The 10,456-nt window shown below is 41.1% G+C and overlaps 1 protein-coding gene across 1 annotated transcript; it reads right to left on the bottom strand.

The window, feature by feature from the left end:
* Positions 1–7,650: 7,650 nt before the first annotated feature.
* On the bottom strand, positions 7,651–8,649 carry LOC143582001 (uncharacterized). The gene has a single exon (XM_077064666.1). It carries the CDS (start codon positions 8,647–8,649, stop codon positions 7,651–7,653), a length of 999 nt encoding a protein of 332 aa, XP_076920781.1.
* Positions 8,650–10,456: the final 1,807 nt, after the last annotated feature.

Genomic DNA, 10,456 nt, shown 5'->3' with positions numbered 1-10,456 from the left:
AGAAAAGTTCGTTTTTACTTAATTAATCCGAAAATATGAATTTTGATCACTCTTGGTGTTTTGATATTCTCGCAGGTTCGCTAGTCGCGAACGTGCCGGTTTTTATAAAAACTGAATTTGTTTAATCTTTAAATTAACATAATTAATTAACCGTTAATCAATAAATTATGAAAATTTAACCACTTATCAATTAAAATATGTAGATTTTTATAAAATATTTCTGGAATTATTTACTGATTTATTAATTTATAAAAATTCATTTTGTCAGCTATATTTCGCCTGAAAATCGTCCGTTTACCCCAAACAATGTCCAAAAATTCCACAAAAATTCCTGAATCCTAAAATCATGTCCCAAATCAACATGTATCAATTCCAAAATGTAAAAAGCTCGTGCGATATTCTTTTCGACCCAAATTCGGCTATAAAAATTCACATGAACGCATATACACAAAACACCTTTAGACTTCTCCAAATGATCCCAAAATTCATATGTGATCAAAATACATCAAATCTGAGTTCTCAGAAAAATTTCATAATTTTTGAAGTATTTTAGCTATTTTTCCAAAATAAATGTCCCAATTTGGTAATAAATTCGCCAAATATTCTCGGATTGTCGAAAAATTACCAAATTTAAACAGGGACTTATTGACATGGTCCCTGATGTTCCTGAAAAATTTCAAGGCCTAAAAATATGCACATCACAACCTTAACCTAAACAGCCCGTAAGCGAGTGTTTCGGCATTACCTTAGCGGGTTTGGCTCGTTTCCAACTTTCTAACCAAGTTTTCAGGTTCCTGTGCTTCTATGCAAGCTAGATACAAGCCCTATATCACAAACCAAGCAATTTTTTATCAACATAACAGCCCTTAACTTAGGGTTTCGGCTAGTGCACAAAAACGAACTTTTGAACCGTAAAAACGCCGTTTCAACCCTTTAATCCGTGTTTATGGCCAAAAAAACTATTAAAACAGGTTCCTTACCGTGTTTATGATCAAAACATGTTTATGGACCATTTTTAGGATTTTTACACGGTTAGGAATGATTTTTAGTAACCAAGACATGTTTTTATGGTATTAATTAAGGTTAAACAAGTACAAAAGCTACTTATTTAAGTTCCTTACCTTAGGGTTTGAAGGTTTTCTGGAAAATTAGCTTGCAGTTGCTTGGGCCTCAGTTTTTATAAACCAAATGAATAACCAAGCTTCCAAAACAAGTTTTATAAAAAGAATGGGGGTGGGCTGTCCGATCGGAACCCCATGGGCCTCCCCCTTGGGCTGTTTTGGCCCAATAATCTGGTTTCTCAAGCCCAAAAACGAAAAGCCCAGTCCAAATTTAGTTTGGGTTCGGTTTTTGGTGCGAAAAACTTATCGGGTGCGTTAAACAGCGCGAAAAAGAGTCTTTTTCGGCTAGTTTTGTGTAAAATTATAAAAACATACTATATGTTTGTAAAAATCAAAAATATTTTCATGGATCGCTTAAAACATTTCAAATAAGTGTTTGGTAAGTCTTTTTCGGCTTAATGGATGATACAATGCTTGGTTTGTAACTATATTTTGCGTTTAAATCTATAGCGGGTAGTTAAACGAGCATATTTTTGTTTAACTTGTTTGCTATCAAACTAAGGCCATATTTCTAATGTTTTAGCTTATATAGATCGTATATCACTTATAGATGGCACCACGGGATATCCGGACCATAACCAGACCCGTTTGGTTATTCGTTTGTTCGTTACGCAATAAGCGGTTAAACGCTTATTCGAGTTTGTAAGTACTAAGGTGTACTCGGTTTTGCCACGGATGTCACACTCGAGCTTTTATCGGTTACGGAAAAATGCTACTGGAACCGAGAATCCAAAAATATGAACCCTAGGAAACCTAATGGATCCCTAATCACTCTCAAGGTGTCACCTAAGAGGAAATCCTAAAGATGATGTAAAAGCACCGGCTTATTGGCTCACCTGTCAGTTCATCAATTATGATTAATTACCCTAAAAAAATAGCTAACCCGTCGGTTTCACTATCTCAATGCACCTAAGTACACGGGGTGGTCTAGAAGAGATCTAAAGGACACGGGTAAACAGTGAAACTAAGGAAAACTAGGCAAACTTCCTGTCAGACAGTTTAACCTAAAACCCTAATAACAAAGACAAACCCGACAACTTATCACCCGTCGGATATCTAAGCAAGTAAGAATATAAACTTCTAATAATATGCTAAAAATCATTTTCTATGGTGAATGAGCTCAATAAACCATAAACAAGTTGCAAACACACAGTAAACAACCCTAACATGCACCTATAATCGAAAGACATTCAATCAAGCGACATGTGAAACATTCATTCAAGCACAAATCAAAAGTAAATACGCATAAATAACATCCAACAAATCTGATTAAAACTTTTAATTAATCAAAACCCAATAAATAATTCCCGAAAACCGTTTAAACCCTTAATCAATCACAAAACATCAATCCAAGTCTAGATAACTAAAAAGGTTTTAGCCAATTGTCATGTTCAAAAAGAAAAATAAAATAATTTGGTTCAACTAGTTTTATAGTAATAAAATTAAAAAAACAAAAGAACCATGTATAGATGAGTAGATGTGAAGCCAAACACCACAAAAAAAAAAAGCTTTTGAATTGCTGCTGTCCTTTTATTCCTTCTCTGCTCCCAAGGCTAATAATTGACAGTTGCTTCTCCTTGTTGACACACCTCTCCAAGAATAATAATGTTTTTGTATAAAGTGTGGTTGGCTCCTTATTTCTCTAATCTGCTCCACCGTCAATCAAAGAATGGCTCAAGATGGCGGCTCTCCGTTTTCTCGCCTCCCACTTTCCTAGTCACAAAAAAAATATATTAATAATGATGTTCACACGGGTCTAGGGTTCCAAGTCTTCATGGGCCCACTAACTCTCTTTATTTTATTTTATTTTTCTTCTTTAATTAATATTCTAGCATATTATTATTATTATTATAATACTACTATGTTAACTTTCTTGGGTATTTTATTTTTATTTTTTTTTCTTATTAAATATTACATATAGTTGTAACAATAATAATTAGTATAATAAATCATATGCTCGACTCGTCATTCGTCGGTCTCAAGTTTAGTAAAAATGTTTCATTTTAGCCCGTTGTCTCTTGAAACCATTAAACTCACACATAAACCAAATAATAATAATATTCAATAAAAACTTGTCTCAAATACACTAAAAGTATAGGAAATATTTACATAATAATATGTATATTTTAGACACATCAAATATCCCCACACTTAAATCTTTTTCGTCCCTGAAAAAGCTATTTGCAATGGAATCATAATCGGAAAAATGATTTTCAAAACATTTAAGCTACTTTAATTAATAATAGATAAACGCAAAAACCGCGATTGCCGATATTGTTGTTCACTTAAACCCAGCCACCAACCTATCAAGCCCCCCATCATATTCAATGATTAAGTTCAAGTGATATCAATAAACCTATGGGTCTCACACCTAAGGAGTTAGAGATCTGCTTACCCCCATCTCAAGCATAATCAAGACAATTTAAAACCGGGTTGAAGCAGACTGGTTCAATCTATCACCGTAAGCTAAAAACCCTTTAATGGTAAGAAGAAAATGCACTTAGATGGACTTTAGATGGATGAATGGTCAAATGAGGTCGTACGAGCAATACCTAAACCTAAAACTATATTAGCGGATTTCGACCCAACATTGTTTCACTCGAGCTACAACCCAGTATATGACGGCCTTAGGCCTCCAGCCTTAGTATTTCCTAAAAATATTTATTGACTAAAAACCTTCGAGCCCCAATAGTGTATCCTCAGAGTCACCATCCCCTTGGTAACACGTAAGCTCTCGGCCCCGTCTAGTATGTGCCTTTTGGCCTCTTTTTCTATTACTTGATTTTTTTTTTAATTTTTTGTGAATGCTTCTTTGGCATTTGCAATACTTTCTCATTCACTTTACTTTCAAAATATTTTCACATATTTGACGTTCGTTCAACAAAACTTTGTGCTCTTAGGCATCTTTTACCTAAATATATAACTATTTTCTAAGCTCGTATAAATGATGGACATGGTCAGGCGCCACCACTCGTTATTTATTTTCATAAAACAGAGTGGCATGCTAATTTTAAGCGCATGTAATTCTCACTACTTCAAGGCTTAAATATTAAGGTAATACTCGCTATGCCTTATCGAATTTTCAGCTTCACTATCCCCCCTCAAGATGAGAACCCACAAGGTTTATGATTATTAGGTAAATTAATAATAATCAGGGGAAACCTTTCAAGGCTAGTTGGGCCTACCGACACATCCCAAATTAAGTACGCTTTCTATATCTCATATATATTAGTAGTTTTAAAAATCAATCCCCAAATTTTCTATCATTTTCTATTTTGTCGCAAAATATACAATGCAAGGGACACAATTTTTTTTTAATTTTATTTCTTTTTTTATCATTTTTTTTAATTTTTTTAATTTTTTTTTATTTTTTGTTTTTGTTTTTTTTATTATTTTTTTAACTACCTAAAAAAACGTCAGTTTCCTATCCCTACACTAAAATTTCACATTGTCCTCAATGTGAGACAAAAAAAAAGACAAAAATAAAGCATAAATAAAATAAAACAAAAAATAAAGAAAATGGAACAGACTCCCCTAGTAATAAGGCAGTGATCTTCATGAATAATGTTCCATTAAAGCGACCGTATAGCATTTCATTCGCGGCCGCAGCTTTTGGGTCCCCTCTACCATCAAATAGTTCAGAACACCTGCGTCCGAATGGAGATTGAGTATGAACGAAAGCATCCAAACCTGCAAAACAAAGCTCAGAGCACCCAAAGCAGACATCAAACAGACTCTAAAACTTAAAAACCGACTCAAAATACAAAAATAAAAGAAAATAAATACAAACATATACAAACTCTACACTCGGCATTACCCGAGTCCTATCCTTATCAAGCAGTCAACCTAGGGATGTCGAGGAGAAACACGTCTTCCTCGACCGAATCAACCGGCCCACTAATATAATGCTTCAACCTATGGCCGTTCACCTTCCATGCTCTTCCCTCCTGATCAACTAACTCAACCGCACCGTGTGGGAATGCCGCCTTCACCGTATAGGGACCTACCCATCTCGATCTAAGCTTACCTGGAAATAACTTCAGACGGGAATTATAAATTAACACCTGATCCCCACACTTGAACTCTTTCACCTTTTTCAACTTCCTATCATGCAATGCCTCCGTACGTTTTTTATAACTCCACGATCGCGCGTATGCATCATCTCTCAGTTCCTCTACCTCATGAATTTGGAGATACCGGTTCTTCGCCGCTTGGATTAGGTCAAGATTAAGGGATCTCAACGCCCAATACGCTCTATGCTCTAACTCAACCGGTAGATGACACGCTTTCCCATAAACCATCCTAAAGGGTGTGGTCCCAATAGGCGTTTTAAAAGCTGTGCGGAAAGCCCAAAGCGCGTCATCCAACTTATCGGACCAATCCTTTCGGTTCTTGCCGACAGTTTTCTCCAAAATACGCTTAACGCCACGGTTTGCGTTCTCCACTTGCCCGCTCATCTGTGGGTGATAGGCGGTGGACAACCGATGGGTGACCCCATACCGTGCCAACGTCTTCTCCATCTGGGCATTGCGAAAGTGTGTGCCCCTATCACTGATCAAGGCCTTGGGAGTACCAAACCGGCATAACAACCTCTTCAAGAATCCCACTACAACTCTGGCGTCATTAGTGGGTAAGGCTTAAGCCTCAACCCACTTAGAAACGTAGTCGATAGCCACGAGAATGTATCGGTTCCCTCGAGAAGAAGGGAACGGACCCATGAAATCAATGCCCCAAACATCGAAAACCTCACAAACCTGAATAGGGTTTTAGGGCATCTCATTACGGGATGAGATGTTTCTAGTGCGTTGACATGCGTCACACTGTCTGACAAACACGTGCGAGTCTTTGAAAATCGATGGCCAATAAAAGCCGGAATCTAGAACTTTCCTAGCAGTGGAAGACGGACCATGGTGGCCTCTAGTCAAACCCTCATGACAATGTCTAAGAATCTCACGGCCTCTTCCCTACTCACACACTCCTCAACACTCGATCGGCGCCTACACGAAACAAATACGGTGCATCCCATATATAGTGGCTGGCATCTGCGAAAAACTTCCTCCTCTGCTAATAACTCATGCCCTTGACCACCACTCCTTCGGTTAGATAATTCGCAATGTCGGAGAACCATGGCAGACCCTCCTCTTCAGCACTAACGTACAAGACTGGCTCACTCTCAAATCTCACTCTCACCATCATCAATGACTCGTGGGGAAACCTATCCCCAATGGTGTCCTCTCTAATCTCCTCTCTCTTCGGATCCTCCAGACGTGATAACTGATCCTCAGCAACATTCTCCGCTCCCTTTTTATCTCTAATCTCAATATCGAACTCAGAAAGCAAGAGAATCCATCGTATCAGACGAGGTTTGGCATCTTTCTTGGCGAACAGGTATCGCAATGCCGCATGATTAGTATAAACGATGGTTTTGGACAGCACAAGATAAGAACGGAAATTGTCGAACGCGAAGACCACTGCTAGAAGCTCCTTCTCGGTAGTCGTGTAATTCTCCTAAGCATCATTGAGGGTCTTACTCGCGTAATAGATAGGATGGAAGTGCTTGTTCTTCTGCTGACCTAAAACAACACCGACTGCAAAATCACTAGCGTCGCACATGAGCTCGAAGGGTAAGCTTCAGTCGGGTGCTACTAAGATAGGGGCGTTAACCAGCTGCCCCTTGAGAAACTCAAACGCCTTCAGAAAATCAGCATCAAAGTCGAATGTGATGTCCTTCTCTAGAAGGCGAGTCATGGGCCGGGTGATCTTAAAAAAATCTTTGATGAACCTACGATAAAAACCCGCATGCCTGAGAAAACTATGAACGGATTTCACACTAGTCGGTGGAGGAAGTGTACTGATGGTGTACCGCCTCACGAAATCTTGTGCCCGAGCACAATGCCTTCAGTCACCATGAAGTGACACTTCTCCAGTTCAGCATCAACTTCGTCTCTATGCACCGCTTCATCATCCTCTCAAGATTAGAAAGACATTGATCAAAAGAGTCCCCATATACCGAAAAATCGTCCATAAAAACCTCCATGGAACTCTCGATCATGTCCTGGAATATCGTTACCATGCAACGCTGGAAAGTAGCTGGAGCATTACATAACCCGAAAGGCATACGTTTGTACGCAAAGGTACCGTATGGGCATGTAAAGGTGGTCTTTTCCTGATCCTCATGCATAACTGGGATCTAGAAATAACCTGAAAATCCATCAAGAAAACAGTAGAACTGTCGTCCCGACAAACGCTCCAACATCTGATCAATGAACGGAAGAGGAAAATGGTCTTTCCTAGTAGCGTCATTAAGCCTCATGTAGTCGATGCAAACCCGCCAACCTGTGACTGTCCTAGTCAGAATAAGCTCGTTACGTTCGTTAGTAACCACTGCCATCCCTCCCTTCTTAGGGACGACCTGAACGGGACTCACCCATGAAGAATCAGAGATGGGATAAATCAAACCAGCGTCGAGAAGTTTGATAACCTCCTTCTTGACCACCTCCGACATGTTAGGGTTGAGCCTCCTTTGAGATTAGATTACATGCTTGTACTCATCCTCCATGAGTATCCTGTGCTTGCAAAAGTTCGGGCTGATGCCCTGAATTTCCATGAGTTTCCACGCAATAGCCTGTTTGTGTGCCTTGAGCACATCAACCAACCTCGACTTCTCATCATCCGTCAACCGAGAAGAAATGATGACGGGCAAATCAACTTCACCGTTCAAGAAAGCATACTCCATATGAGGAGGTAGCTCTTTAAGCTCAAGGGACGGTGGTGCCTCAATCGATGGTCTCTCCTTCGGTCCCTCGGTGCTATCGGCAACTGTGAACACCTCGGGGTATTCAGGATGTGAGCTAGCAGGAATGCTCAGGTCATGCTCCGGGGGAACATCAACCTCGTCCTCCTGATTGAGCAAATCTGCTCCAGAGATGTAGTCAAGACATCGCTCGAACTGAGATATGAACGTGTCAAGGAAGTAAACAGAATCGTCTTGACTACTGGAGTTCCTTATCGATTTGACGACATCGAAGGTGACGTTCTCCTCCCCTACACGAAGTGTAATTTTGCCGTCGAACACGTCAATAAGCGCTTTAGCAGTACGCAAGAAGGGTCGTCCCAAAATGAGCTGGACCTGATCGTCAGCCTCCATGTCAAGAATAACAAAATCCACGGGGAAAACGAATTTATCGACTTTAACGAGTACGTTTTCCACGATTCCCAGCGGATATTTGACCGAATGATCGGCCAAGGATAAACTCATGCGCATTGGGACCGGCTCGCCAAGGTCTAGTTTTTTATAAAGAAAATATGGCATCAGATTTATGCTACCACCTAAATCGGCCAACGCGTAGCTCTCAGTCGAGCTGCCAAACAAACACGGAATCGTGAAGTGCCCCAGGTTTGCTAATTTCTCCGGCAGCTTGTTCTGGACTACCACAGAGCATCCTTCATTTAGACATACCGTCGAAAGCCCCTCTAGCTTCTTCTTGTTCGAAAGAATATCTTTTAAGAATTTAGCATATTTGGGCATATGCTGGAGTGCTTCGACAAACGGAAGATTGATTTTTAACTGTTTGAATATGTCCAAGAAATATCCATATTCATCCACATACTTCTTCCGCTGAAGACGAGCATGATACGGAACTCAAGTAAGATCGATTTCGGGACTCTTCTTCTCTTCAATCTTATCTAAGCAACCTTCTTCGCTGGAGACTCGCTATTTGACGCGGTACTTCCTGGGGCTCGCCTCTCGTGCGTCCTCACAAGAGCCTCCATCTCTCTCTCCTCATCCACCGGCTCCTCATCATCTGCCGGCGGCTGCTCTCTATCGCCTCCTCTACCACTTCGGGTAGTCACCGCCTTTAATTGTGCCTTCGGGTTAAGCTCGGTGCTGCCCTGAAATGCTCCGACCTGCTTATTAGGTAGCATATGCTTCATCATCTCATCCACCTTTTGAGACATCTCCAAAATTGACGACTGCTGGTTTTTCAATAAGGTGTCGTGCTCAGCCAGTCTATTCTGTGTGTTATTATCTCTGTCAATAAGTTGGGAAAGCATGGTAGATTGCTTAGTTAGAAACTCCTTAAGATCCGGATCCATACCACTACTCTTCCCCGCACTCGAACTCCCTGCCACCTCTGTATCTCTAACCTGACTTTGCTCTTGCCTCGGCTGAAAGCCCTGAGCATTACCTCCCGACCTCCAACCATAGTTTGAGCTATTCCTCCATCCGGGGTTCCCGTAGGCATTCTGTCCTCTATTCTGATTTCCCAAGTAGTCCACCTGCTCCTGCTGATCGACCGGCGAATAAACTGTGTCGTGCCCTCCTCAACAGATCTCGCACCTATTAACAACCTTCTTCAAGTCCTTAATTTCTCTCTGAATTGCCTCTAAGGCAGCCGTAATGCTAGTATCATTTGAAACTTGATGGACGCCTTGAGCGGAAGAAGTGGTGGCCTTAGAAGTACCTCGGGCGGACAACCCCTGCTGCTCGGCTAGGGCGAAGCTCTCAAACATCGAATCGCACTCATCTATATCCAACTTCTCTAACATGTCCTCTCCAGCTGACGTGTTGAATCTCTGTTTCATCTCAAAGGTCAGCCCGTTATAGAATTTCTCAACTACGGCCCATTCGGACAGACCATGCTGGGGGCATCTACTAAGCAGATTATGGAACCTTTCCCAAGCCAAAGGGTATGACTCGTCAGGGTCCATGCGGAAGGAATAGATCTGATCACGAAGTCGCAAGGCTTTAGATGGCGGAAAATACTTCTTTAGGAATTTATCTTGAAGATCATCCCAGGTAGTGATGGACCCAGGGGAAGGTTTTCCAACCAAGATGAAGCTTGCCCCTCTAGAGAAAATGGAAAAAGATGCAGGTAGATAGAAGCACGAGTGGCGTTGGCAATATGAAAAGTGTCGCAGATACGAGTGAATTTGCTCAGATGGCCAGGCGCGTCCTCATCGTCAAGTCCGTGAAACGGGGAAGAATTAGTGATAAAATTCATGACGTTGGGCGGAATATGCCAGTTACTAGCATCGGGCATTGCCGGACGTGTGATTAGCAGATGGTCTCCCCATAACTCCCTCATTCGCTCTCGAGTGAACCGTACGCCTAGGGGGAATAGCGTCACCCATATCTAACGTGGAATCTGAAACGTGTACCTTGCTTTTGCGTAGAGCACATGTAATCTCCCAAAGCTCCCTGCGGCGCTCACGAAAATCTCTCTCGGGTTCGTCGAACACAGTGAACTCTGGTGGTCCTAGCGAACGGGTACGTCTCATACGCTGAAAAACAAATAAAATAGTGAGTACCCAAACTTATCCCTAAAGCACAC

This window comes from Bidens hawaiensis, unplaced genomic scaffold, assembly GCF_021521415.1.
Source record: "Bidens hawaiensis isolate Kalapana, Puna unplaced genomic scaffold, B.hawaiensis_p1.1 tig00031396_1, whole genome shotgun sequence".
Classification (NCBI taxonomy): Eukaryota; Viridiplantae; Streptophyta; class Magnoliopsida; order Asterales; family Asteraceae; genus Bidens; species Bidens hawaiensis.
The sequence above is the reverse complement of the archived record's forward strand: the minus strand, read 5'-3'. Positions and strand labels throughout refer to the sequence as shown.

Excerpts from the sequence above, each read along its gene's own strand:
- LOC143582001 (XM_077064666.1), bottom strand. The coding sequence starts at position 8,649 with ATGCCCAAATATGCTAAATTCTTAAAAGATATTCTTTCGAACAAGAAG.